The sequence below is a fragment of the Hyaloscypha bicolor genome, assembly GCF_002865645.1.
Source record: "Hyaloscypha bicolor E unplaced genomic scaffold K444scaffold_183, whole genome shotgun sequence".
NCBI lineage: Eukaryota > Fungi > Ascomycota > Leotiomycetes > Helotiales > Hyaloscyphaceae > Hyaloscypha > Hyaloscypha bicolor.
Window position 1 is genome coordinate 3,075,185 of NW_020194685.1, and position 26,572 is coordinate 3,101,756.

The 26,572-nt window shown below is 44.8% G+C and overlaps 11 protein-coding genes across 11 annotated transcripts; 3 read left to right on the forward strand and 8 right to left on the reverse strand.

Moving 5' to 3' along the window:
- Positions 1 to 1,220: 1,220 nt before the first annotated feature.
- On the reverse strand, positions 1,221 to 2,195 carry K444DRAFT_546627 (ankyrin; the record flags this gene model as incomplete). The annotated part of the gene is made up of 1 exon (XM_024876241.1): positions 1,221 to 2,195. One exon carries the CDS (start codon positions 2,193 to 2,195, stop codon positions 1,221 to 1,223), a length of 975 nt encoding a protein of 324 aa, XP_024727711.1.
- Positions 2,196 to 3,197: 1,002 nt separating this feature from the next.
- K444DRAFT_546520 (ankyrin) lies at positions 3,198 to 3,461 on the reverse strand (the record flags this gene model as incomplete). Its single annotated transcript, XM_024876229.1, has 1 exon — positions 3,198 to 3,461. A coding segment is annotated over one exon (264 nt), but the record flags the coding sequence as incomplete, so codon positions are not given.
- A 609-nt stretch (positions 3,462 to 4,070) lies between these two features.
- On the reverse strand, positions 4,071 to 4,442 carry K444DRAFT_511729 (ankyrin; the record flags this gene model as incomplete). Its single annotated transcript, XM_024873475.1, has 1 exon — positions 4,071 to 4,442. A coding segment is annotated over one exon (372 nt), but the record flags the coding sequence as incomplete, so codon positions are not given.
- A 246-nt stretch (positions 4,443 to 4,688) lies between these two features.
- K444DRAFT_484744 (ankyrin) lies at positions 4,689 to 5,390 on the reverse strand (the record flags this gene model as incomplete). The annotated part of the gene is made up of 2 exons (XM_024873081.1): positions 4,689 to 5,074; positions 5,282 to 5,390. Coding segments are annotated over 2 exons (495 nt in total), but the record flags the coding sequence as incomplete, so codon positions are not given.
- Positions 5,180 to 9,237, reverse strand: K444DRAFT_277090 (ankyrin). Its single transcript, XM_024871528.1, has 7 exons — positions 8,905 to 9,237; positions 8,732 to 8,850; positions 8,450 to 8,669; positions 8,344 to 8,403; positions 7,994 to 8,290; positions 7,763 to 7,937; positions 5,180 to 7,697 (listed from the first exon to the last, which is right to left on the reverse strand). The coding sequence occupies exons 1-7, from the start codon at positions 9,055 to 9,057 to the stop codon at positions 5,416 to 5,418; spliced, it is 3,306 nt and encodes a 1,101-aa protein (XP_024727715.1). The 5' UTR covers positions 9,058 to 9,237; the 3' UTR covers positions 5,180 to 5,415.
- Positions 9,238 to 9,807: 570 nt separating this feature from the next.
- K444DRAFT_670434 (uncharacterized protein) lies at positions 9,808 to 14,107 on the reverse strand. Its single transcript, XM_024887624.1, has 4 exons — positions 13,800 to 14,107; positions 11,304 to 13,751; positions 10,039 to 11,186; positions 9,808 to 9,966 (listed from the first exon to the last, which is right to left on the reverse strand). Exons 1-4 carry the CDS (start codon positions 13,968 to 13,970, stop codon positions 9,867 to 9,869), a joined length of 3,867 nt encoding a protein of 1,288 aa, XP_024727716.1. The 5' UTR covers positions 13,971 to 14,107; the 3' UTR covers positions 9,808 to 9,866.
- A 902-nt stretch (positions 14,108 to 15,009) lies between these two features.
- On the forward strand, positions 15,010 to 16,090 carry K444DRAFT_547529 (NAD(P)-binding protein; the record flags this gene model as incomplete). The annotated part of the gene is made up of 3 exons (XM_024876313.1): positions 15,010 to 15,087; positions 15,145 to 15,741; positions 15,794 to 16,090. The coding sequence occupies 3 exons, from the start codon at positions 15,010 to 15,012 to the stop codon at positions 16,088 to 16,090; spliced, it is 972 nt and encodes a 323-aa protein (XP_024727717.1).
- A 527-nt stretch (positions 16,091 to 16,617) lies between these two features.
- Positions 16,618 to 17,617, forward strand: K444DRAFT_622165 (uncharacterized protein). The gene has a single exon (XM_024882042.1). The coding sequence runs from the start codon at positions 16,947 to 16,949 to the stop codon at positions 17,475 to 17,477; it is 531 nt and encodes a 176-aa protein (XP_024727718.1). The 5' UTR covers positions 16,618 to 16,946; the 3' UTR covers positions 17,478 to 17,617.
- K444DRAFT_622166 (uncharacterized protein) lies at positions 17,498 to 18,589 on the forward strand. Its single transcript, XM_024882043.1, has one exon. The coding sequence runs from the start codon at positions 17,551 to 17,553 to the stop codon at positions 18,268 to 18,270; it is 720 nt and encodes a 239-aa protein (XP_024727719.1). The 5' UTR covers positions 17,498 to 17,550; the 3' UTR covers positions 18,271 to 18,589.
- A 2,544-nt stretch (positions 18,590 to 21,133) lies between these two features.
- On the reverse strand, positions 21,134 to 21,667 carry K444DRAFT_500339 (uncharacterized protein; the record flags this gene model as incomplete). The annotated part of the gene is made up of 2 exons (XM_024873338.1): positions 21,134 to 21,557; positions 21,609 to 21,667. Coding segments are annotated over 2 exons (483 nt in total), but the record flags the coding sequence as incomplete, so codon positions are not given.
- Positions 21,536 to 22,793, reverse strand: K444DRAFT_277111 (uncharacterized protein). Its single transcript, XM_024871529.1, has 3 exons — positions 22,366 to 22,793; positions 21,609 to 22,243; positions 21,536 to 21,557 (listed from the first exon to the last, which is right to left on the reverse strand). Exons 1-2 carry the CDS (start codon positions 22,743 to 22,745, stop codon positions 21,724 to 21,726), a joined length of 900 nt encoding a protein of 299 aa, XP_024727721.1. The 5' UTR covers positions 22,746 to 22,793; the 3' UTR covers positions 21,536 to 21,557; positions 21,609 to 21,723.
- Between the last annotated feature and the right edge of the window lie 3,779 nt (positions 22,794 to 26,572).

The window sequence follows — 26,572 nt, forward strand, 5'->3', positions numbered from 1 at the left end:
AGCTAGAGAATTAATACTATTTTACACCAAAATTAAGAGTAAAATCCGCCCTTTACTAAACCACATAACTAATCCGCTTCTAGCTAAAGAGCCCTCTTATATAAAGAAAGCCCTAGATACCTCCTTACTCTCTCTAAGAGCTTAGACTATTTTAATAAGATTTAGGACCGTGGCCGGCGAATTAATACTATTTTACACCAAAATTAGGAGTAAAATCGCTTTTTACTAAACTATATAATTAATATGCTTCTAGCTAAAGAACCCTCTAGGCTATGGAAAGCCCCAAATGCCCCCATTAATTTAAGCCTATTAGCGTTTCAATTAAGGCTATTATTATTGAGAAATCGTAGAAAATAATTTCGTGATTTTGGTGTTCGCGACCCTTTTCGCGCCCTTCCTGGCCCTCGCTTAAAATGCGATTTAGACGATTGTTACTAATATCGCTGTAGCTCCTGGGCATGTTTCACCCCTATATAAGCTCCTCCGGAGCACCCAATTTATGCTCTTTAGAGAGCGCATTTTGCACTGCGTTAAAGTAGAAATCGGTGGACGCTACAAACCGACTAAGAGGATCCCCCCTCTGTGTCAAATTAGAGCTGGATAGGATAGAAGCTAACCAGATTGTTCATCGACACTAGAGTATTGGGGTGCTCCTCCACAAGCGTTTTCTTCCACGCCTCAAGCACCTTCTCTTCAAGCTTTATAGCGTCATGCAGTCCACCGAGGTCTCTATAGCTACCGGCAAGCGGGGAGATATTTAGAGAGGGGAGGCTGAGGTTGGTTGATGACTTGAAGACAAGTTGCCTTTATGAAAGTATTGAAAGTGTACATCTTGTCTGAAATTGTACTCTATCTAGTGAAGCAGCAAGAAAAGCATTTGAATAAAGCGAGTGCTCCTCACCAGTCCCCTGCCGAAGCGCCGCGATGATGTCGAAGACGACTGAAATTACGCCCCCCGTTGTTAAGGAAAACTCTGAGATCGACGTGGTAAGATGTGACGAACGTGTGCATTCTGTAAGAGGTTTTAGTTTTGAACCTCCAGAAGTATACGTCTTGGTAGCAGTGCTATGTGTTGTGTATCCCGGTGCGACATACCTGGTTGTCTCCAAGTCTAGCCCGAATCATTTGTGTTTCGCCCACTGCTCTTCTCTGAAACTGGCAATATCCCTCCCCTTCGACCGAGTGGTAAACAATCATTAAACCCAAGAGATATGCAGGAATCAAGTAGAAATTCCGCCCCCAGAAGCTCCCGTTGCTTGGCCACTTAAATTCAAAGCCGAAATCGACGCCGAGGAATCGTTTTCAGACTCGATGGCAGAATTCTTTAGTGGGGGGAGATTGACAGGCAAGGATGGTTGCCGTGTAATCGGAATGGCATTGCCTGGTATGAGTCCTGAAGATGTATGGTCCGACGCCAGTAGCTTTGCTACCTGAGTATGACCTTTATCCAAAGCAAACATCCTTGGTGTCATCTTTCTCTTGTTGCTCGATAAAGGATCCGTGCCCCATCTCAGTAGCAGCCGGACAGTCTCCAATCTACCCTCCTCTGCAGCCCAAGACAATGCCGTCCGGCCAGCATCATCTTTCCATTCGAGCATTTTGAGCGAGTTTTCTTTATTTTCTTCTTCAAGAAGTAGAAGATGTCTGAGAACAGTGGTCTGTCCTTTTTCCGCAGCATGCGAGAATGGTGTCCTTCCGTTCCTATCTTTGTGCTTGTGATCAGCGCCATGATCTTTGAGTAAGCTTATGATGACGCAGTAGCCCTTTTTACATGCCCATACGAGTGCAGTTTGATCTTGTCTATCTAGAGTGTCCACCTCGGCGAGACTGAGCTGCTCTAGTAGGTAATGAACCACGTCTTTGTGGCCAAATTCAGCAGCATAAGAAAGAGCCGTGCGACCATCTGTATCTCGATCATTTAGACTCAACTTGTATGAGTTCAGGAAAAGACGCAAAAGTGGCAGGTGGCCGTTTCTTGCTGCAATGATAACCATGGTAGCTCCGGTCTTGTCTTTGATCTTACAGGATGCGTTGGCTTCCAAAAGTCGTTGCACTGTGGCAAAATGGCCAGATATTACCGCCAGAGAGAGTGCCGTTGCATAGTTTTTATCTCGGGTGTCAACGACTGTACCACCAGCACCGCTTTCTAAAAGCAATGCCACCACTTCATTCCAGCCTAGGTGCGCAGCAAACATAAGTGGTGTACGGCCTTCCCCCAAGGTAACAGAGTTGACATCTGCTCCTCGATTAATAAGCATCCGAACCATTTGGCACCGAACGGCTTGAGATGAGGTTTTCAAATCCAAGAAAGTATCCGATTTCAAGACAGGGTGATCCTTTATCGAGTTGCCAGCGGCATAGGAAAGTGGTGTAGCATGATCCACATCTTTACAGTCGAAGGTGTCGTCTGACCCAGAAGCCTCTAGCAGCTCGTTTAGAATCAATGGAGTAGAGTTCAAGGCCGCACTGTGAAACGCAGAGAATCCGGTCACCCAGGATCGGTATCGGAGATCCGCTTTAAGCTCAAGGAGTCGCCTGAGTTTAAACCGCTTTTCTGCTCCCGAACAAGCCAAAAGATGAAGGGGCGTGATTCCTAAGAAATCAGCTTCATTGATAGACAAGTTCTCTTGGTGAAATTCCAAGACCATTTCAGTAATTGACGAGCGTTGATACTTGCTTGTTTCAGCCGAATCCCTATCATCTCCGCACATTAAAAACCAGGTACCAGATCTGTTGGCATCATTGCAGCATGTCAAATCGATTTTGGGGCTAAGCATCAGCTCTCGGACGGCTGCAGCGCTTCCTGAAATGGCGGCTTCCATCCAAGGTGTACGTTTCGAACGCCGACTTCTAGAGTTTGGATTCGCCTTCTTTTCCAGCAGTAATCTCACAATATTGCCCAGGTTCCTCTGGGCGGCAAGGGACAGAGCCGAGAACCCTTCGTTATCAGTTGCCTCGATATCAAGCTCTTTGGTTTCACACAGGAGTTTTACTATTGGCAAACTCCCACAAGCTGATGCGAGCATCAAAAGATTTCGGTTGTGGGGTGGGAATGTTTGGGCGATGGAAGCGTGGGAGTCGAGCAGTAATTTAACAATTGCGGCGTCAGCCCCTTGCCCCATGATCGCGTGTGAAAGCGCGTTTTGACCCTTATTATCGCTGGCGTCAATGAATATCGAAAATGATTCGCATTCCCTAAGAAGGTACTTGGCAATATTCATATAACCGTCTCTGCATGCCAACATTAATGCCGAACGGCCTTGGTGATCTTTGTGATTGACTTCTACACCTGGTACCTCTCCAAGGAGCCTGACCAAGTACTCATCGCCGGTGATGACTGCTGATAGAAATATTGAGCTGCCATCGCCGCTTACAGCGTTTAGTTCAATATCCTGCTCTTCAAGCAGAAGCTTAACAATCTCTGCAAGCCTAAAATGAACGGCTAAATGCAATGGTGACATCATGTAGATTCGGTCGGCAGCATTGAGCCACTGCTCCCTTGAAGCAGCGTGATGTGATTGATCTGCTAATAAAAGCTTCACAATATGACAATGTTTAGACCAAGTAGCGTACCACAAAGAATTGGCTCCCTGGCAGTCTTTTGCGTATCGATTCAGGTTGGTCTTCAGTTCTGGTTTCGTCAAAAGTAGACGGACTGTTTCCTCGTCACCATTTCGCGATGCCCACAGCAAAGGCCCCATATCTCTATTCATATCTCTTTCGTTTACATTTTCTGGGCGCAGGAGTTGGCGGAGTATTTCACCGTTGCACGATTCAGCCGCGCGAGTCATGGGTGTCCATCCATGGCGGTCTTTTGACTTCAGCATGTTGTCATGATCCGGAAACCGCTGGAGAATAGTCCTGACTACTGCTGCATTTCCTCCCATAACGGCAGCAGTAAGAATGGACACTGTGCCAGGGTCTTCCGCAACAAGATCTTTATTCGGGATCGCTTTTTTCCGGGCGTAATCTAGTAGCATAGTCGTAACCAGTTCGTGTCCACCAATGGCAGCAAGAATCAACGGCGTTTGGTGATCCAGATTTTTCCCTGTAAGGTAGTGCCCAGCATGCTCTAAAATTTGGTTTAACACAAGGAAGTGACCCTGTCTAGCGGCGGCGTGTAGCAAAGAATTCCCACTTCTTGAAGAGCTTGCATTTGAATCAAAGCCCGAATTCAGCAAGAACTTCACAATCTCATAGTGTCCTGTTTGCACAGCTAAGTGTATCGGGATTTTGTCATCAATTGTCTTTGCTTGTAGAACAGTATAGTCATGCTTGATGAGAATTTCAACAATATACCAGTGACCGAATTCGATAGCGATCAGCAGAGCTGTATAATTCGTAGCTGGCGTGGTAATATGGACATCAGCTCCCCGGCTAAGGAGAATATTGACAATCTCTTCATGGCCGTTCGTCGCAGCGAGTATCAAAGGTGTTTTGCCATCCGTTTTCTTGGGCGCGTTTGGATTATTTATCGCTGGGCTGTTATGGTCTAGCAAAAGCGTCATGATCTCGGTTCTGCCATTCTCAGCGGCTAGAGCAAGTAGTGGGTTCCCGCTGTTATCAAACATTTCCTCATCCTCGATTTTCCCGCTTTGTATTAAAGCTGAGAAAACTTTGCTGTGTCCTTCAGTGACAGCCCAAGTAATTGGTGACCCCAGAGTTAGACCCTTGATCGTAGGATCCGCTCCATAACTTAGTAGCGCTTTGACCACAACCTCATGCTCAGAGGCTGCTGCCCACGAGAGAGGGGTCCGGTTATCAAAATCTCCAGAGTTGACATTTGCCACGAGACCATTTCGCCTCTTTGGGTCAAGTAGTTGTGTAACTACGTCGGAATGACCGTTTCCAGCAGCCCATGACAGTGGTGTGCGATATGATCCATCCAGGGAGTCGACAATGATTTCAGGCATTTCTAGCAGTGACTTGAGGGCTTCTGTCATTCCATGACCAGCTACCCATGAGAGAAGATATCTGTCAGTCCCTCCTTTGCCTAGATCATAGGCCCCATGTTTGAGCAAAAGTAAAACGACGCTTTCGTGGCCTTTAGTAGCCGCGACCGAGAGCGGTGTCGCTCTATTTGAATCCCTTTCATCGATATCTATTTTTTTACCGCCTGGTATAACACCATCCTCACCCAAGATGTACCTGATGGCTAATTCGTTGCCGCACTGGGCTGCCTGGTGAAGTGGTGTTGAACCATTCAACTGTTTGTGAGACACTCTAGCTCCAATCTGTATGAGGAATCTGACAGTCTCCGCGTGACTTTTTGAGTTTCCACAAGCAGCCAAGGACAGCGGTGTACATCCTTTCCGATCTTCTTTACGAAGAGTGGTCTTGTCCTGGTTCAAGAGAGCTTTGACAGCGGCTAGATGTCCGTTTTTGGCGGCGATATGGACCGGAAGCTGTCCGTTGTCATCCTCTAGAAATCCGAGTTTGTTCGTCTTGGATTTCTGTTATACTTGTGGCTTCTAGAAGGAATCCCATGATAGCCGCAATTCCCCCTCTTGCCGCGCGATGCAGAGGCGTTGAGCCTCTGTTGTCCTTTGAGCTCAAAGAAGCACCACCTTCTACTAAGGTGCGGACAAGGCTTTCATCGCCATCTATGATAGCCCGGTCCAAGTCTGTGATGCCAGAGTCGAGCTGTTTCGAGTCAAGAGAATGGAAGATTGCTCCATGGCCTTTGTCGAAAGCTATTTTAGCAGCCGTTGACCAAGTCGAGTCAAGTATTTCGATATTTGCTCCATGATCAACGAGCAGCTCAACCATGGCCTGCAATCCACTCTCGGCAGCAAGATGAAGCACCGTTCGGCCAGGTTTCTCGCCGTCCGTTCTGATATCAACGTTGGCACCTCTGCCTAACAATGCCAAGACAGCGGGTTCTTCATTTGCAATTACAGCTTTGTGTAGAGCTGCGAGTCCAGAATTATTCCGTAAAGTGGAATCTGCTCTAAATTCAAGTAGCACATCAATCGTCTTCGAACTTCCGGAATCAACCCTGTAGTGAAGAGCTGTATTGCCAGCGGTATCTTTTTGGTCAATCTCACCCTGTCGTTTTAGCGGCCCAATGTTTTCCAAGAGCTGTCTCAGTGCACGGGAATGCCCATTGTAGGCGCACATTTGCAAAGGCGTAGTAGTGCTCCCACTGGCGACGCGCGACGAAAACCTCCAGTAAGCGCAAGTCCAATTTCGATACCTCTGTGACGGTATCTTATACATCCCAAGAACTCTGTCAAAAAGCTCTTTGTCCATTAAATCCTCTGATTCTCGGACGTGATGGGACCAATTAAGGCTCGCGTAACGAAGGAGAGGACGTTTGCTTAGTTGCAGGTCACCGTTTTCAGCCGCAGTTTGACTCAGAACTTCACCTAAACTATCAAGCCAGAGGTAGGATATGCATCCTTTCGCCAGCTCCAAGTGACACTCTGGTAGCTCCATAGCGTATTTTGACCTTGAAGATGGAAGAAGCAGATGTTTACGGGCGGTATCGTGGAACAGGCGAACATGCGAAACTCCTTCTGTGTCTGTCACTGGTCGTAAAAATGAGCCATATACTCTTTGTTCGACATTACGGCCAATATCATCCGCCTCTTTTTCTGCAAGAGATATTGTGTCTGGCTTGCTTTCCAGTGCCAACAACATGTTCAGTTCCGACACTGTAAAGCGGCCCTGGGCGGCAAGAACGAACTGGAGTAACTTTTTTGTTCTGGGCGGGAGTGAGTTGAAAAGAATTGCGTTAGGTGAATTATTGCTCATCGAAAGCTGAGACAACAATTTCTCATAGAGTCCTTCAAGGTCTGAAGGTATTGACTGGAGTACTAGGTCCCAAGTAGACCCGCTATACGGTTCTGGGTCATTCCTAATGGCCTGAAGAGTGAGTTGGGGCCAAATGAAAGTTCGATCGGCTCCCTTGCACAATAGAGCTTGCAACTTTTCAATGTCCTTCTTCTGTATCATGCTTTCTCCTGCCAGCATTTGCACTTCATTGCGAATGAAAGACCTGATATCATCCTCGATGGCTGGTTCATTTTCCAGAATTATTCTGCTCAAAAAGTGCGTTTCTTGTTCTGTGGAGGGCGGTAGTTCCCGCCAAATCTCGGGTCGACTTGTGAGAAGAATTCGAAAACACAAGTGACTATCTGTCAGGCGGTTCAATTTTGGAAGGATCGAAATAAGGCGTCTGAGCAGCTCGCCCCGCTTCAGAAGGTCGTTCAGTTCGTCTAATGCATCGATCACCCAGAATATCTGGCCAACTTTCAAGCCCTCGCAAATCTTGGTCCAGAAAGACCATAATGAATCCCATGAAATGGTCCCATTAGTCGCGTCCCAGTTTTCAATCGCGTAGTGGCACAACTCGAAATTATTCCCAGCCAATGCCTGGGAAACCATAGACCTCAGAAAATCGAATGGCGTTGATTTATCTCCCGTGAAAGAATATTTGCACACAATGGCATGGTCTTTGTTGAGAGTTTCAGCGATGAAATTGGATAGGAAAGTTTTCCCAGACCCCGGGCTACCAGTTACCCATAACAGGCTTGCTCTTTGCGCAGTACCGTTCCACTCGATGTAATTTGGAGTTGAACAGATCCATTGGCACGTGCCTTTGGTGGGTTGTGTGAAATCGCTTGACGGGCCGTCGAAATCGAAGGCGTTCTTTCCTCGAAGGGTATCTAGTATATCTCTCTGTTTTCTCTTCACTAAAATCAAAGTTGTTCAGCCCTAGATCAAATCTGCAGCACCATCTCGAAGATGTCTTACTTACTGTCTGCCAATGAGTCTTTTCTGATGAAATTCACCATATCCCGGATTGGTCGCCACACAGCACTAAACGCCTGGCTATTCTCATCAGAAAATCTACACATTGCCCTGTGATCTGCGTTTAGACCAATTTGTATCTCATTAGGCAAGCCTAACGTTGCAGTATCCTCGTCAACCACCTATAAAGCGTCAGAGATTTGCAGGTTGATCAAATAAGCGACAAAGGAATACAAACACGAGACATGAGGCCGTCAGTCGTGTACATTTCGTAGAAACTCAAAATTCGGAGAATTTTAGCGCCACGCTCAACAAAGTCGGAGTTAATTTGCACCAAAGTCCTCGACTGTCTCTTAAGGTCGGCAAGCAGCTGTGTGCTCGATCCTACCCCTACCGTATTGAATAGTTCTTTTAGCATGGATGCCCACTTGGCCTTGTCTGATCCGCGATGTGGCGCGCCCATGAATATCAGACCCGCTGTACGGTCCAAAATATCCGAGTATACGATCCGTTTGTTGTGAGCCAAGATCAAAGCCTGAAAAGAATCAGATAAAATCGCATAACTCCGAGGTCTTTCTAGAGACATACCTTTTTGATGATTAAGCCTCCAAGACTGTGCCCCAAGAAAATGATAGGACGAGAGCGTTTCTAGACAGTGTCAGCTGGTATAACGCTTTAGTATAATTGATTTTACCTGTTCGGTATCCACGTGATTCTTGACCTCTTGAAGCAACTGGGCCGAAAAGTGTTCCAGCTCGTGTTCCCAGCCTGAACTGGCGATGATTGAGTTGTATCCAAAAGACAATACATGGATTCTGTCTATTTTCTTTCCGAGGAAATCTCTAAGCCAGACCTTACCATCGGCCTCCCAGGTCTTTTCCCAATCACCTTGGAGGCCATGGACTGCAATGATGCTGAAGTAAACGCGTCAGTCTGCGAGACACCTCAAACCAACGAAGATACGATAGAAACTCACTAAACCGTGTCAGGTTCATTTTTGTCTTCCGCTGGCCATTCCCAGAGGCCAGCCTTCTCACGCTGGCCCGTTGTGGCTAGTTGTGTCGTGATCGGAAATGTGGCAAGAGAAGTCTGATTCTAAGAATATGTGTGAGCACGATACAATTCCCGGCTTCGTATTGGGTTGCGTACATTCGGTGTCGGCGAGACAGGCGGCGGAAATGACAGCCGTCGGGCGGATACCGGGGAGTTTCCGGTCCCCTCACTTGATTTCCTGAAGAATCTCGTAATGCCCTGCCCTGAGCGTGGCCGCTGAGGGTTTGGGGAGCCGCTAGGTGAGCTCATCTCGTGCTTTTCACCAGAAGTGCAAGGTGAATATCTCCGTTGCCGACAGCAGCTCGAGATTTTGCGTATACACTCAGGCAGCAGTCCAGCCAAAGGCAAACCACAAGGCAACCTACGAAAGAGAACTTTGGGGCTCCGAATAATGACACTAGCCTGATCCAATCTTGGTCATCGACTTAAGCAGGGAAAAAACGCCCTGGGGGCTTTACTGCTGCCGTCCGATTAGCTGCCTGCAGCTGAACGCCTGCAGCCTTCGATCAATCAACGCTATCCGACATAATCAGAAAAAGCAAAACACCAGAAAGGGTTGGCAGCACACACACCAGAATCCACACGCTACCCGATCGTACCTTCCACCCGGTTACCACTGGTGGTTCGTGAAAGCAACTGGGCTACTCGTGTGTAGGTTAAAAAAAACCCCTACCCTGAAGTGTGTTTCTAGCACGTTCGCCTCCACAAAACCTTGAATTCCAGCTGTCTTATTCGTTAGTACCCCGTCTTGCGGCGTCTGTGGATCCAGACAGGGCATGGGTTTATTTACCCAAGTCACCAAGTATAAGTGCATAGCCACGTGAATAAGTAAATCAAATATTTGTTGCGAGCCATCGCAGGAGTCTAGGACGTCTTATGAGCCAGGAGCACTATCCCAAGGAGGACTCCGGGCTGGGGCAACCTTCCTATGACTCTAGGAACCCCAGAGTTCTCCGGGTGCTGGTTCAAAGTCAAGCGCTTCAAATGTGTCAGTGTCAAGGGAGAGTCAGTCTAGTTTTCTATTCAGCAATGTTCTAGTGGCTCCTCGTACAAGCTATCTATATCTTCAGTCCCATCGCCCCTCGGAGCGCAAGCTCATCCGCCTTGCCCGCCTTTGCCCAATTCACACCCTTTCCCACACCTTTGAGAACGAAGCACCTATTATTAAGGGGTCAGTATACTTCTTTGGGAGTAGAACATTCCAGGACTTGTTGGACATTGGGCACTTACTCATCGATAGCAGCATTTCTGATTGTAGGGAACCTGTGGAGTGCAAGACGGGCCAATTGTTCCAGCGCATCTGGGTCATTCAGGCCAGCAAAGACCTTAATACAAGCTTCCAATCGGCGGATGCCAATCTTGCCCTTGCGCTGCATCGCATTCTTGACCAGTCGGTTCAGGTCGTCGAAGCTGCGGTTCATCTTCTGCAGGTACCCCCAATCGAAGAGGAAGCTCAAGGCTTCGAGACACGGAATGGCGACTCTGTCTTCGTTGGGCCGTGTCTCCAATATCCGACTAAGGGAGTCGTATACAATGGCTGTGTGTCCCATTTCACAGAACTCGGCAAGTGCGGCACGGCTTGCCCGTATCAGATCTTCGGATCCTGTGTCGGCTGAAGTGATATATCCTTCCATGAACTCCCTCGCCCATTCGACTGCGTCGTCCCGGAACAATGATCCATGAGCTAGCCAGTCGCTTGTCTGCAGCTCTAAAAGGAACAAGAAATACTCCTTAGATGAGGTGGAGAAGGACTCGAATTTTGAGTTTGTGTTTTGTACAATGTCAGTGCGCCTTTTTAGCGCACACGCAACGGCTTTCTGTCCTTCAACGCGGACACGATCAAGCTTCTCCGATGCTGCTCGGAGAACTTTGCCAAACAGCTTCTTGAACGCGTCCAACTTAATCTCATCCAAGGTAGGGGTTCCCCAGATAGCACGCGCAGCTTTAGTAGCTTCGATGCGGACCAAGGATCCAATGTCGCCACGCGCATTCGTCGTATAATTATCTAGACCCTCGCCGATCATGTTAACGAAATCAGCAGTATGTGTGTGGAGGGCGCTGCTGCTTGCCAAGCAGCTGAGGATCGTGGCTTGAATCTCGACCTCTTGAAATTCGGTCCATCGATGCCAAAAGGTCGATATGAGGTCAGCCGTTCGTGGGTGAGCGTAGGTGTCGCCATCGTCGTATTGCTCTAGGGATGATATGCCTGCCAACGGAAATATTTTGAAGAGAGCATGAATGTATGATTTTCCCTGATTCGTGCGACCACCTTTGACTGTCGTTGCTGCACGACGATTGAATTCCCATAAAGTATCCGAGCGTTGATGATCATGATTATCGATCAGCAGTACTAGATCCGCAGCAGCGACTGATGCCACCTATTTCCAAGGTGTTGGGGTCAGCGTTCGTCTTTCGAGGATTTTCGAGACTTGAATGTTCCACGCGCGGTTGGACATTGCGACAAAGATGAATTAACACGAGAAGTTGGGACTTACCTCTACTGCGCCAATGTCGTTGAGGTCGAGTATATTGTAGAGCAATGGACGTATGAGCTTCATCGTCTGCGGATCGGGAAGGAAATCCTTCATATGAGCCATCTGGATGAATTTGACGGCGAGGCCCATTTCCGAATGATCAATTTCCGTTAAAAAGGAAGTGTTGTGAAGGTATTCGAGGAGAGTGAGGTCAGCTTTTGAGGGTTCACAGCGAGATAATGAAAGGCGATTCCCAGAGTGTGTTCCGACGACTGCTAGTGATTCGTATTGCCGAAAGACGCAATCAGCGCGCAAAATTGGACAAACAGCTATGATGATCCGGCTGCACGACTCTGCCATCAAATCGAGTTTTCTAAAACTGCTCCAATACATGTTGACCTCTACCAAGGCCGAGCGTACCTGAGTCAGAGCGATGGAGACAATGTGGGCAAGGTCGCATCTTCCGAAATTTGGGCTCGTATGCACTTCGAGTTCTGCACCAGCAGGAACAACCAGTTGAAAAAGCCTGGGGTATTCTAGGCCAGAATCAATTAAAGATGCGATGCGTTCCGTAGTGCATTCGTAATTGAAATTCTCAATGATAGCCGCCAAGGCGAGTATCAGACCATGTCGTTCCTCGACCTCCCGAGCTGCAAGAGCTTTCAGACGCTCTCCGACGATGTCCATTGCATCATTCACCACTTTCCAGGTGTCGCCCGGCTTCGTAATACTCGTCATTTGTTTAGTCAAGACAAGTTTCCCAATAGCGTCGGCAGCCACACGTCGTGCAGTCGCATCCCCATCTCGGATTCCACGCCAGCCGAGCAATGCATTGAGGAGACCATGGTAGTAATGACCCGACAGTTCGCCAGCTTGCAATGCAACTTCCAGTACAGCCCTTGACCGAAGAGCCACAGCATGGTAGTCAACGACTTGGACAATTTTGATGCCTTCTACTATGATATTCGGATGGCGTCCGATAAGCTCCTGGAGTGCAGCAGATGATCCTCGCCGGATGTTCCCTGCTGGATCAAGTGATGCGGAGACGACCAATTCAGTTGCCAGTATCTGCAATGCCGAGGACTCATTGATTGGACCACCACGGATAAAGACATCATCTTTGAGCTTGAGCCTCTGTAAGTCAACTGTTGTGTATCTGCGGGCCATTGCCCAGATGCCGAAGCACGACGCATCACGAACATTAGTGCCAATTGAAGATCCGGAGGTAGACCGCTGTTCAAAAACCAAGCCCAGGCGAAGAGCATCGAGAATAGGAGGTAACTCGCCTGGGGGTATAGAGCGACGATACAGGAGATGTGCCATGGTGAGCATGAGGCCATGCCATTCCAGCGGATTCACACGAGACAAGTCCCGTGTCTTCCTCTTGTGGCCACCTTTTTGCACGTACAAAGTGTTTTTCTGGAGACTTTCAAGAACGGCGGTTGCAACCTGAACGGCCATTTCTTCAGGTAACTTCAACGTAATGACACTCAAAGCCTTGCTGGCCGCAAGTCGAACAGGAGTCGATGGGTCTGCAAGAGAATCCAACAGGTGATCAATTGTAGCTTCGATGGCCAGGTCGGGATCCGGAATGCTATCAGGGTTTTCAATGATAAGAACAGTAATGGTACGGAGCACCTTGAGCATCGTCTTTCGCGCGACCGCCGACGATCTAATAGTTTTGAAGACAGGCTCTTCGCCGGAAGATATATTTTGAATGCATCTGGAAATCTTCTCCAGATAAGGATTCATGTCTGTTGTACTCTGAGACGAAACAAGAATGCCTGCAAGGAATGAAAGAATGCCAATGTAGTAATAGGTTGAATGGCCTGATTGTGAAGAAATGAGAGAGCAAAAAGCCCATTGCACCAACGCTTTCAAGATGCCGAGTTCTTGCATGTCTTTTCGCATGGCAACGCGGACAAGAAGGATCTTGGCAGCATCTCTCTCCTTACCCGACGACGAGAGATACCGAAGAGCCATTGCAATGACGCGGATTGTAAGTCCAGGGGTATTTCGAGGCCATGGCAGTCCAGGAATCATCGGTTCAACAATATCATCGGTGTCTTCCGATGAAATGGACGCCAGGTCAAACGGAGCCAGCAGCAACTGGGAGAGCCATAGAAGGACAATATATCTCTCTTTCCATTCCCACGAATCCGCAGTCTCCAGGTTGGCAGACTGTCCATGCTCCTGCTCACTGCCTTTCTCGATTGCAGATAGCAGTAGTTCGAGATGCCTTGTCTCGGTGCTGAAGAATCTGACAATTACCTTCTCTCCTCTGACCTTGCAGAATGTGTACAGAAGCCTGCATATTGCTCTCGAGAGTGGTATCAGCAGCTGGGTATTTGTCTCTGGGAGTTTCGAGGGTGGGGATCGGAGGTATGCGAGGAGGGCGTCCGCGAGGGCAGGGACGAATTTGTCGAGGTGGGGGTCGAGAAGTTGAGGATCTTCTTGGAACGGCTCGAGCTGATACCGATTGTTAGCAGATGTGCCACATGAGGGGGGGATTCAAACCAAGTTGACCAGCCTGTCGGTATCCCGTATGCGCACTCGTCGCCTGGTGGCTGATCTGCCCGACTTGGTTGCTTTCCACAGGAACGGTCCCAATGACTTCGAAAGATCTGCGATGAGGTCCGCCGCCTTTCTCTGCAGCTTCACATCCTGCTCGTCCTCGGGTGCGTCCATCTTGAACTGTTTCGCCCGCAGTGTTGGCGTCCTAGGAGGTCATCGTCGAGCTGTAGTGCTGATGTCCCGCGTGAGTGTAGTACAGTACAATCCACGAGCCAGGCTGGTGGTACCTCCAAGGACGTCGCGTGTTCGAGGTAGGTTTCCACGCGTCAGCACTCTAAGTTTAGGCTGTGGCTGTCCCCGCGCTCGCCAATCATCGCCTCCGCGAGCAAAGTCTGGCCAAAAAAGCGGCACTGGATTTTGAATGTCCCGAGTTCAGTTAAGTTAACTTGGGACGGTACAGACACTTCCGGTTAAGAAAGCTCCCTCGGTCTATGGTCTATTTCAAGCCCATTCGCTCGGATTGTCTACGAGGTTTTGGAATATCCAATATCCCCCTCCGCCCCAACGTCCAAACTGAGCGCGGACAATGGTGTCCGGTGCCGCTTTTGCGATGCACAGCGGCCTCCGCCTCCGCCACCGCCACCGCCACGATCAGCCTGCAAGGAACGACGGACGGAACGTTGCACTTGCACTTCCCCCGCTGAACGCGTTCATGCCATGTGCGCTGCGCTGCGTTGCGCTGTCAGGCGGCCCCCAAATTGCAAAAGCTTAAACTTTATGCTTATTTGAAGGCGTGCAACAAAACCGCGACGGAATGCAATACATCCGAGGTATATCTGCACATATCTGCACATATCCGCACATATCACGCTACATCTGCAATGTACTGTACCGTGCCAGGAACATCGAGGGGACTTCGAGTATTCCCACCACCACGCCACATGCGCCATCAACCCCGTGTCTAGTCGGTGACATTTCCCGCGGTTATAAATCGCTCCGTCTCCACCTCCGCCGAGGTGGTGTTGTCATTGACTGATTCCTTGCACAAATGCCCTCTTTATCGCCGATGCTCCGCGCGGACGTTCACATCGCCTTGAACAGGCCGCGGAGGTCTGGAGCAAGTCTCCTAGATATGATTCTACCCAATTCCCTCCAGACCTTATTTCCCCCTTGATCATTGTTCGCGTTCTACATCGGTCACCAAACCGGAACAATGGGCAATACAATCAGCCAAGTATTCCCTCCCGAAGCCAAGTTCACCGAGAAGAATCTCCCCGACCAAACCGGCAAGGTACATCTCCACTTCTCCCAGCTTTGCTCCAACTTATCCTCTAATAGCTACCAACAGGTATTCATCGTCACGGGCTCCTCCTCCGGTGTTGGCAAAGAGCTGGCGCAGATACTCTACTCCCACAACGCAAAAGTCTACTTCGCAGCCCGCTCAGCAGAGAAGACGGCCGCCACCATCGAATCCGTAAAGACCGCTTTCCCGAACTCGAAAGGCCAAGCAGTCTACCTCCACCTCGACCTCGATGACCTGACCACCATCAAAGCCTCTGCCAACGAGTTCCTAAGCAAGGAAGACAAGCTCAACGTGCTGTGGAACAATGCCGGCGTGATGGTGCCCCCACAAGGTAGCAAGACGAAGCAGGGTTATGAACTGCAATTGGGGACGAACAACGTCGCGCCCTTCCTCTTCACGAAGCTATTGACGCCAATTCTGATCAAGACTGCGAAGTCGGAGCCCCCGGGAACGGTCAGGGTGGTTTGGACGAGCAGTAGTGCCGCCGAGGGCATCAGCCCGAAGAATGGAGTCGATATGAATAATCTCAATTACAAGGTCGACAAGTCTGCTTGGCACAAGTATGGTATTAGCAAGGCGGGCAATGTTTTTCATTCGAAGGAGTTTGCGAAGAGGTATGCTGGGGATGGGTTGATCTCTGTGGTATGTGGTCCCTCTCCGGCCCACAATCTACGACTAGTGCTGACAGCGACAGTCTCTCAACCCCGGGAACCTCAAGACTCCCCTCCAACGCAATGTACCTGGTTGGCAGATGACGATGATCAACACCATGTTACATACTCCCATCCATGGTGCATACACAGAGTTGTTCGCGGGTTTGTCGCCGGACGTTACGCCCGATCATAATGGAGCTTGGATCATACCATGGGGACGCATAGCTCCTATCCGAAAGGACCTTGAAGCTGCAGGCAAGTCAGAGAAGGAAGGTGGCACGGGCATCGCAACCGAGTTCTGGGAGTGGAGCGAGGAGCAAGTTAAAGCCTATCTTTGAGCTATTGACCTTGGTATTGAGGTTTGAAGGGATTTTATGGGCTAGCTATGGTTGCCACTGAGCGCTCTTGGATATTTGGCTGTTCATAGGTTTGGGGCTTTGCTGGGATGCGCGTTTTGTGTCCTTGTATTTACGTTTTGCGATGAAAAATCCTTTTAAGACCCCTCTGTTTCGCCCTCAGATTCCACCTAGCACCTTGGATTAGCTTCGTCTTCTGTTCTCATCTCATTTCGTTCCTTAAAATCATGCTCTTAAAGTCTCCACTCGGGTTAAGCAAAGTGCTTGACCGAGGCGAGTAAGCTATCTACCTTATGAGGTTCGCACGTGACTAGTGGTTCTGCCTTGCCTATTCTGGTGATTGTTAGGATGTTGTGATGTTTCCTACTTCTTAAACATTGGGCAGCAGGAATTCAAGCCCTCGGTTCCAAGTGCCACCTGCACCATCCTGGTCAAGCTCTCGTGGGCTGCTGCTTCCATGAGGCTGCAAGAGCCAGATGGCACCAATCCAATCGCCTGACATGCCTCACCGGCGCCCTCGCTTCCTGCCTTCAAGACACAAACCTGCGCCCTCGCAAATTTTGCACTCATCCTCGCGGCTGCAAGAGCCAGGTCACACCCGGTGCACCTTTCCAGCGCCCTCGGCTCTTGTTTATTCGACGGAGTCTCATCAATTTCGGCGCCTTCGGTTCCTATCCTGCAACAAACAAATCCGTGAGGCCCCCTTCTTTCCCATTTCCTCACACTCTTTCGCAACTTCACTCTTCTTCACAACTCCACGGATCGCAAAAGCTCAGCGACTACGACATCCAATCTCGCATTCAAAACAAGTTCCACTATTCAGTATCCAAATTTCAAGATGCCTTTCGACTGGGAATCCACCCTCCAGGCCTCTCAGGGAGACGAATTCTTCGATTTCGCCGCTGCCAGTGGAGAATCCTCCGAGACTGGACCCTCCAGCGCGGCTCAAACCTGGGCGACGAGCAGCTCCCCATTCAACGAGGAGCTGCACAATTTCCCAACGCCAGACAACAATCACGGAGCTCCCTCGTACTCTTCATCCCAGCCATATGACAATCTCGCTGGCGATACTACCGCATGGGCCGAAATGATACCAGCTCCACACCAGCACCAGCCTGTCAACATGGCCGCAGCCACATTCAATCTACCAGAAGAATCCAACGTCTGGGCTCATGACTCCAGCATTTCCACGACCAAGGCCTTCCAACTCCATTCGAGCGCACCGACAGAGACCCAAGATCACCTTCACTGTGACCCTCTCACGCAGACCGTTTTGGGCTCTGCCCAGTGGCGCATGGACAACCAGCAGCTCCAAGACAGCACCATGATGGACTGGGCGTTGCCTTCAGAAGGCAACCAATCTGAGTGAGTTTTTTTTTTTTAGCACCACGCTAAGCGGGCGCAGGTTGATGCAACCTCAGCACACATCCCACCCACGACGAATGATTCGTTGCCCCTGGCCGAGCTGCGTCATCAACTCTTCTTTTCAAACCGAGGCTGAGGCCAGTGGTCATTTGGACACCCATCAAAATGCAATGCTGGAGTCTTGGAATGGTCCAACCAAATGTAGCTGGCCCAACTGTTCCTCAACACTTTTCAAGGAGAAACACCTCCTCAATAGGCACCTCAGAAACATCCACATCACTCCTCTCCGTTGCTCCGTTGTCGGATGCTCTCGCCTCCAGCCGTTTGGCAAGGAATCCGACCTCAAGCGCCATGTCAAAGAAATCCACGAAAACTTGCGCATCCTTTGCCCTGTTGAGTCTTGCGAATCAAACTCCATTGGGTTCGCGAGGAAGTACAATCTCGACAAGCATATGAGAGAGGAGCATGTCAATGTCAGGTGCACGCTGAATCACTGCGGCGCATCAATTCTTGATGGAGAACAGGAGTCACATATCAAGGATGCTCATGGTGACTACGAATGCGCTCTCTCGGCTTGTGGAGATGGTTTGCCCTCCCGTTTCACGATGGAAGCAGCACGACTTCATCTTATCAGCGTGCATAAGATGGATAAAAACACCGCTTACAGTCCATTTAATCCCTACTACAGCCTCCGGAAGAATCACATTATTGATCGAAAGGCTTTTGTGCGTTTTTATTTGATAAAGAAGTTCGAAGACTGTCAAGCTTGCTTGGACTCCCTCCCTGGAGCAAATTAAACTTCCAAGAATACAACTTCTTCTCGTTCGACCGTAGATTTTGATCATGGGGGTGTTGTCTTGGCCTCTATTCTTCCAACTTGAACTCTTCCCAGGTGAGAGTTGGGCAGGCGATGTTATCGAGGAGTCTTAGGATTGGCGAGAGCTGGAAGGACGTTCTTTCGAAGTGGCACTGGATTTTTCTTTCGTTTGGCTTGAGTGATTTGCGACTAGACGCTTGACAGGGATATTGATCCAGGATTGGACTTGTGAAGGGCAAAGGACATTCTTCAAAGCTGCAATAGATATTCATACAGAAAATTGTTTTGTCATGCTCGACTTCTGCTTCAAAAACACTTGTGAACTCCTATCTATTTATTTCACTGATGCTCCCCACATACGCACACAGCCCGCCATCGAATCAGTGCCTGTTCATCATAGTCCCTCCCCCAACCGCAGCTCCTCGTAAAGCCTGCACGAAACCGGTTAGATATGGATCGCCTTCGAATTACTCTTGCCTCCACTTGAACATATACGCCATCAAAAGGCTATTCAACACAGCGATAATCCAGCAAGCGAACCCAAACGCTCCCTGAAAATCATGCTCGAACAAGCTCCACAGCCCCGCCGCCATTCCACTCAAGAGCACGACAACAAAATTCGCCTTGAACAACGCTGCAAAATCCGGGCCTTCGTCAATATGAATGCCCCAGCCAAAGCTCGCCGGAGCCGCCGATTTGAGAAGGCTCGTCTCGAGCTTGCGAGGAAATCGCAGCATCCAGAACAGTGTGCCAGGCCCCTCGCTGCACTGAAGGTAGTGCAGAAACAGATCTTCCGCGATGGGCGGATCTCCATCTAGAGGACACGGGTCGTAGATCCAGTTCTTCGCGTCGACTTCGCTCTTTGGGGGCAGGGCTAAGGGCTTTTGTAGAATCCCTACGCGGTGGCGATTCTCAAGTGAGAACTATGCAGTGTTACTGTATTAGCGCTCGCCTCGATGTGGAATACTTTGACTTACGCGGGCAAAAGATATAGCTGCGGGTTTCAACAACCAAAACCTGGAACGGAATCCCCGCAGCCGGAGGTACTGTTTTCTGAGGGTCTGGAAGAGTGTACCGTCCGTCGAAATATTTGCCGTGTCGATCTCTGCCAAACTTTTCAGGTGGGGTCCAGTGTTGACGCACAATTCCAAGAATGAGAGATCGAGGCCGTTGTTAGCAGCCATAGGAGGCGTCTGCGAGGTGCAAGCAGGCGTGGGATTGCTTAGGCCATGAGCAATCTGCCTCGAACTATTGGAAACATTTGGGTGTTGAAGGTGTGCAGTTGGTGTAGAAGCCAGAATAGTCGTCGATGGGCGCGATGTGCTACTTTGTGAATTTCCGCCCGGTGTGCACTTCAGTATGCCGGAATATTTGTTCAGAACGTCTTGGGATTTGGTGTTGAAGTCCGCATACAGATCATGTCCACAAGCCTGTCAATAGTCAAAACTGCCCCTACTTAGCTAGCAATTCTCTGAACTTACACATGTCCATTCAATCCGCGAGTGATCTTTAGCTATTGGCTTTCTCCTCAACCTTGCCCACCAATTCCGAAGTGAAAGTAATTTGCGTGACGTGAATTGTGTACTCGTAGCAATCCACGGTCTCATTGATAACACAGCTTCCTCAAGCCACCCATGTTTGGGCTCCCAACTTTCCAGATGAACCTCTTCCTTAGGGAGCCTCGGTAGCTGCACGTGGTATTTAGTTGATTCTTGGGGGCAATCTATCTTGCTTATTTTTTCTAAGGAGTATTGTTCCTTTGATGTCTCTTGTAAGCCTAGTTCCGGCAGTGTACTAGGGTCGCATTCTTGCAGACTCCATGACCTCCCATTCAGAGGCATATTAAATGCCGAATTCCATGCAAATTCCGAAGCACGAATCGATGACGATCCAAATTGAGGGTAGTCTTCTTCTGGCTTCGGGGCTGGTATGCCGTATTCTTCTGTGACACAATTTTCCACCCTCACTTCGGCTTCATCGTGCCCATTGTCCAATCCGACGGGTAGGGATTCGTCAACTCCTAGAACGGTCGTTTTATTGGATGGCCTCACAAACTCAGTGAGTTGCTGTTTTAGCTCAGAGAACGCCATCGAAGAAAGTAGGTATAGTTTGACCTTTTCCAAATTCCGAAGGTTTGGCTAATCAGAATCGCTAAGATCGCTATCAATATCGCTTCCACACTCGCTTCCTTCAACTCGATCTTCTTCGCCATCTTCTTCTGCACATGGAATAAGCCCCAAAAACCTCTCGAGCGCAAGTTTTGACTGTTTCTGCTTTTGAAGCTCGTCCAAAGAAGCTGCACGCCCATCTTCAGCAAGCTCGAGACGCTTTCTGATGAGAATAATTACATACGCCCTGTAATTATGCACAAGGTGTATTGCGCTTTTTTCCAACTCGTTCCGTGCTTCCCTCCGGAGACTCAATGCAAATTTCTTGAGGATACGACCTAAATTCCGCTCAAAGCGTTCCGATCCGAAGTTCTTGTAGCCGTCCACAATTAACCCGGAAATCAAATCGTCCTTAACCAGCATTTCAGCCAGCTCATCTACGGCTCCTCCGGCCGCAGCGGGATTGACAGAAGACATTGTATCTCTGGTGGCCCAACTTTGAACAGATGCGACGGAGCCGGTCTCCCACTTCGCAGAGTCGCCAATTCCTTGGCCATCACCTGGAATCGGTCTCTGAGCTCTTGATACCATGCTATAATACCCGCTGTCTTTTGAAAAGCATGTTTTGGTGTCTGTATCATCAACAGTTTCCTGTGGAGCGCTGGAAGTTTTTATATAGTTTCGTGAGTCTGAGTACCGTTCGTTGCTCCAAGCCATGGGAAGGTCAAGCAAATGCTCGTCTCGCATGCACGCATTTTCTAGCATTTCCCTCCATTTGCCACTTGTGGCAAAATGGCTATTCTTCAAATGCTGCCCAAAGTGATCTCTTCTCCAGAACTTCTTGTCGTGATTGCACTCTCCAAACCGGTGAATTTCCTGTAGATGTCTTATCCGCACTTCCCAGTCTTCATCTGTTGCCATCGGCACTCCGAGTCCGGACCCAGAGCGTGGAAAATCCTCGCCACAATATCCACATGTGTCTGTCTCGTTTGACTTTTTAGGATAATTCTGAAATGCATCAGAGTAACCAGGAAGTGCTGAACATGACCAAGAATACCAGCGAAGATGGACGCCATTGAGATGTGGTTCCACTTCATTTTCGTTCTTAAAACGGTTCTTACAGTAAGCACATTCGTACGGCTTTTCTTGTTCATGTGCGCTTGAATAATTTGTTAGCTATGGCTGTGGAAATCTGATAGGAGGGTCATACTTCAGCTCTGCTTGAGTCTCGAACTCTTTAGGCTTTATTGGACAACACTGGCATAAGTAGTAGAAACGCGGAATGTTACGTCCGCCACAGCCATTTGAAGTGCTAGGGCTGTAATTCAAAATAGAATGCCTTGAAATGTCTGTCGATTCTCGGAAGGCTCGAGTGGTTGTCTCTCCAATGATGGTTGGTAACGATTTTTCAAGGAGGTTGAACCCGCAGGACTAGGATTGAAAGGGTCGAAAGCTGAAGGCTCAAATTTTGGCTCATTCTCTGGAGGGAGCCACGGCGAGTCGACAATAGCTGATAGTGGCGGCGGAGAAGAGGCTCGTCGTTTCTGACCAGCCACATTATCAAGAGGCTCAGTTAAGTCGTCGTTGTTTTGAAATGAAAGAGGACCTATCTCGGCCCACCAACTGAATGGATCCCTTGGGTATGGATTATCAGTTTCTGGCCTGAAAAAAGACGGACGCGAAAGGGGCGGAAAAGAAGATCTCGGCGGAGCGTAGTCCGGATCCCTCCCAGCACTCAGTTTCTCCAACACCGACTTATCATGTGCTTGCGCATTTGTTCGGAACCGTTCGTGGACTGAATTCTGGAAACCAATCCCAGCAGATGATGCTTCTTCGGATTTTGATCTGTTTAAACGCAACAGTCAATTCATGGTTCTAGAGTCTGAACTTGACAAGCGAGTGCCCCATCATTCTGAAGGGGAGGAGGTTGATTTATCAACCCGGAGCGTAGTAGTTGGCAAACTAACCTATCTGACGCAATGCCTTTGGGGACCAAGCTCGTATAGCTCGCATTTAGTGGATGCAGGTTTGTTCCTATTTCCGGATCCGTGCTTGCCCCGGCATTGTCGTATTCGATGGTTGATGTAAATCTTCTTCGATGCGGTAATTCTGGCTGCTCGTCCAGGCGGCTCCTTCTACTTCCAAACCTCCAGTGGAGGCTTGATCCAGGTTGAAAAGCCCGTGTATTAAAGCTCGGCCCGCTGATCTCATTTGGTTCGCCCCATTCCCATGCAAGATCAGGAGAGGGGAGGGGAGGAGGCACATGGTCGGCGCTGCGGGCCGGGATGTCGGTTGGAGGGGGCAGTGGAGGGAGTATACAATCCGCTCTGCGGTCCGGGACATCCATTGAGATGGAAGACAATGGGAAACAAAGCCGAATTTGGGTCAAACTGGTCGGTGGGACCGGCCTCGTGTATATACAGTTAAGGTGCTGCACAGCCTTGCCCTTTGCTACCGAGGCCGATAGCGATGCTCCTGCCAAAACCCCGAAATGATATTGTATAATGCATTTGTATATATTACACTCGATACTAGAAAATCAAAATTTAATAATTAATGATTCTATTACTCATACGTAATATCCAAGCCTTATTAGATATATTTAAGTCATTTTGAGCTAATTAGATAAAGCAGATAATATTGATTCTAAGAATAATTCAAGTTAATAGATTATAGAAATATAAAGCCTATTATTTATATAACTTATTCCTCTTCTCTAATACTTTGCAGTACTAGAAACCTGATAGATTTATCTAATATTAAATTAATAATAAAGATATATATAATAGTAAATAATTCGTTTCATTTATATATCTTTTTAAGTTTTAGAAATATATATATTTTTAGGCTATAGATATTCGAATAGAAATACTAGTTTATTTACTATTAATAAATATTTACTATTAAATCTAATTAGTTAAAATATATTAAGAATAAAATACTACTAATCTAGTTTTATAATACTAATATATATAGAAAATTAGTATAGAAAATTAAGGTAATAATTAACTCTTTATTTACTATTAATTTTATTATTCCCAGCTTTCCTATAGGTTTTTTATTCTTATACTAGAATATAAATAAAAAGAAAAGAAAAGGAGAAAGAGAAAAAGATATATATATATATATAAATTTAAAGAAGTAATTACTACATATTAGAAGTATTAATTTTCGGTAATTTTCAAGCGATTTTCGGGCATTTCTTATTCTATTCTATTATATTTTACTCTATTATACTCTATTCTATAGACTTTCTATTTATATATCGAAATATAAATAAAGAAAATAAAAGAAAAAGGAAAAAAGAGAGAAATATTTATTTTTAAAAGAAGTAGTTATTATATATTATAATTTTTAGTATTTCTTATTTTATTTTAATTAATATAAAAATACTATTAATTACTAGAAACTTGAAATCTCTATAATATTTATTAACTAGCTATATAGTAAAAGTATTAGAGTTAATATATAATATAGATTATATATAGTCTAGAAATCAAGTTTATTTATATTAATTAGTCTCGTTTTTCTAATACTAAAATACTAATCTTTAATACTTTATAATAATATAAATTTAGGAACTAAATTTTTAAAAAATATTAATAGTAAAAATATATATAATAGTAAAAAATTATTTTATTTTTTGGCTTATTTAAATAAAAATATATATATATTTCTATATTTAAATATTTAGATAAAAGAATTATTTTATTTACTATTATATAGCCTATTATTATTATATTCGAATTTTTTATAGAAATTAAGAATATAATACTATTAATTCTATTTAATAATATAAAAGTATATATAAAATTAATATAAAAAATAAAGATTTTTGCTATATTTATACTAATAAAAATAATTAATAGTAGTTTTCTTATTATAGGGCCTCTAGTTTAGTATTTTATATATTAAGAAAAGAAATAAGAAAAGAGAAAAAGAGGAATATATATATATAAGTAAGTAAGTAATTATAATAATAGAAAAGTTATAAAAATATAGAATAAATTATATAATATTTACTTTATATTAACTATTTCTTTATTTCGATTATTTAAAGACTTTTTTATATTACCTAACTCTTTTTTCTTATAACTATTTTCTTATTATTATATAATCTCTATATAAGCTTTTAATATATTTTAAATAGAAATAATTTATTAAAAAATAATTCAGATTTAAGGCCTATACTAATTGCTTTTATTTTCTATTTCTTTAATATTTTAATATCCTCTTTTAATATATAGCCGTTTATATAAATTAAAACAATTTCCCAGTTAATAATAAAAGCAAACTTTAAGTTACTATTACCTGAATAAGCTATTTCTTTTACTAGATAATATATAGAACTAATATAATTAGCTCTAGTCTTATAAAATAATAGTAAAATAGAATGAGATTATTAGTATTAATTAAGGATTTAAAAGACTTTCTAAGTTTTGAACCTATAATATAAACTATATAAATACTCTTTTAATTAGTAAAGTATTATATAATTATCGAGTTTTTAAAGCTATTCTAATTTAATACTAGTAAGTTATTTAACTAGCCTAGCTATAGAACTTTTCTAATTAGGTTTAATAAAGTTTTATAAATTATTAATTTATATAAAAAGTATATAAATAAATAAGAAATCTTTATAGGCTATATTAAGCTAAAGAATTATTATAATAGTATATATAATAATTATAAAAGGTAAAATAAGAAAGCTAATTACGAAATAAAAGATATAAATAAATATAAGTTTAAATATATAGAGGAACTATTAAAGAAAAAATATAAAATAATAAAAAAAGAATTATAAAGCTAATTAATTATAAACTAGCTAATAGAAAAAAGACTTAATAAATAAAGCCTGGTTATATAGTAAATAAAGAGATTTTATATATTTAAAAATATTTAAAAATATGGCTTTTATATATAGAAAAATATATAGAATTCAATTATCTAGTTTTAATTCATAAAATAAACTAAAACTCTAGAAATAGCTAATTAAATCCTAACTAAATAAATAAATTCTAACTAAATATAGCTTGGATTTAATTATAATAAAAGATTTAATTATTTCTTATAATTAATAGGCTTAGTAATATGTTTTATATAAGTTATATAATAGAATTATTTAAGAGAAATAAGCTTAACTATTTTCAGATACTAGTAAAAAGCAGGTATTTTCTGATATTTAATATTAGTAATAGAAATAGAAATAGGTAATTAGATTAAAAATAATAGATAGTTATTAGGCTTTAGAAAGGAATTAGAAGATCTAGAAAATAGCTCTTTTAATATAAGTATATTAGATTCTAATAAAGATATAGAAATTAGGTAATTAAATAAATTTATAATAGGCTTTTTCGAGGCAAATTAATTTATAGTTAGATTAGAGTTTACTAATAGATCGGAATTCTAGATAAATATATATTAGAAAAAAAGAATAAAAAAGAAAGTAGATTTATATAATTATTTCAAACTCTGCCCGAGAATTAATAATAGTAAAAGAACTAGAAGTTTTATATTTTAGTTTATTTATTTTAAAAGTTATTTTAAAAGTTTTACTTTCCGAAATAATTAATTATATTCTAAAGTTTATAATAAAGGAATTATTAGAATTAAGAATATAATTAAACCAAATTAGCTTTTTATATTTAGTATAATTAAATATTCTAAAAGTATTATAATCGGATATATTATTATTAGTATAGCTATTTCTTTGGGAATCACGTATATAGTTACGGGATACGGGATACGGGATATGAGTAATAGGATATGGGATACGGGATATAGTTATATGACCTTGCGTCCCATTAGTAACTCGACTAGTAGACTAGATTTCTTTAGGCTTAGCAGATTTAGGGATCGCATATTAATACTATAATACTATAATCCCTACTTCTAAATAATAATAATAACTTTACTAACTAATATAACTAGTATTTCTATACCTATATAATAGTATTATATATTACTAGTAAACTAATAATTATTTAATATTTATATAGTAATACCTATTTCAAGTTTCTAGATATTAGTAAATAATAGCTTAAGGCTATAAATATATTTCTTAACTAATTAAATTATTAATAAAATAATATTATAGAACTTGAAATTCCTTTTATTACTAAAATAAAGCTTAAATTACTTCTTTTAAAACTAGAAAGTAATATAATTATAGAA

What these genes read in the sequence shown, in the direction of transcription:
- K444DRAFT_622165 (XM_024882042.1), top strand. Translation starts at nt 16,947, where the DNA reads ATGCCTTTCGACTGGGAATCCACCCTCCAGGCCTCTCAGGGAGACGAA.
- K444DRAFT_622166 (XM_024882043.1), top strand. Translation starts at nt 17,551, where the DNA reads ATGATTCGTTGCCCCTGGCCGAGCTGCGTCATCAACTCTTCTTTTCAA.
- K444DRAFT_670434 (XM_024887624.1), bottom strand. Translation starts at nt 13,970, where the DNA reads ATGGACGCACCCGAGGACGAGCAGGATGTGAAGCTGCAGAGAAAGGCG. An exon ending in CCGACAGGCTGGTCAACTTG is followed by an intron (nt 13,752 to 13,799) that starts GTTTGAATCCCC and finishes AATCGGTATCAG; the next exon opens with CTCGAGCCGTTCCAAGAAGA. An exon ending in AGAAATGCTGCTATCGATGA is followed by an intron (nt 9,967 to 10,038) that starts GTAAGTGCCCAA and finishes CCTTAATAATAG; the next exon opens with GTGCTTCGTTCTCAAAGGTG.
- K444DRAFT_277111 (XM_024871529.1), bottom strand. Translation starts at nt 22,745, where the DNA reads ATGGATGTCCCGGACCGCAGAGCGGATTGTATACTCCCTCCACTGCCC. An exon ending in AAAGGCATTGCGTCAGATAG is followed by an intron (nt 22,244 to 22,365) that starts GTTAGTTTGCCA and finishes GCGTTTAAACAG; the next exon opens with ATCAAAATCCGAAGAAGCAT.
- K444DRAFT_277090 (XM_024871528.1), bottom strand. Translation starts at nt 9,057, where the DNA reads ATGAGCTCACCTAGCGGCTCCCCAAACCCTCAGCGGCCACGCTCAGGG. An exon ending in CTGTCTCGCCGACACCGAAT is followed by an intron (nt 8,851 to 8,904) that starts GTACGCAACCCA and finishes ACATATTCTTAG; the next exon opens with AATCAGACTTCTCTTGCCAC. An exon ending in AAAAGACTCATTGGCAGACA is followed by an intron (nt 7,698 to 7,762) that starts GTAAGTAAGACA and finishes CTTTGATTTTAG; the next exon opens with TGAAGAGAAAACAGAGAGAT.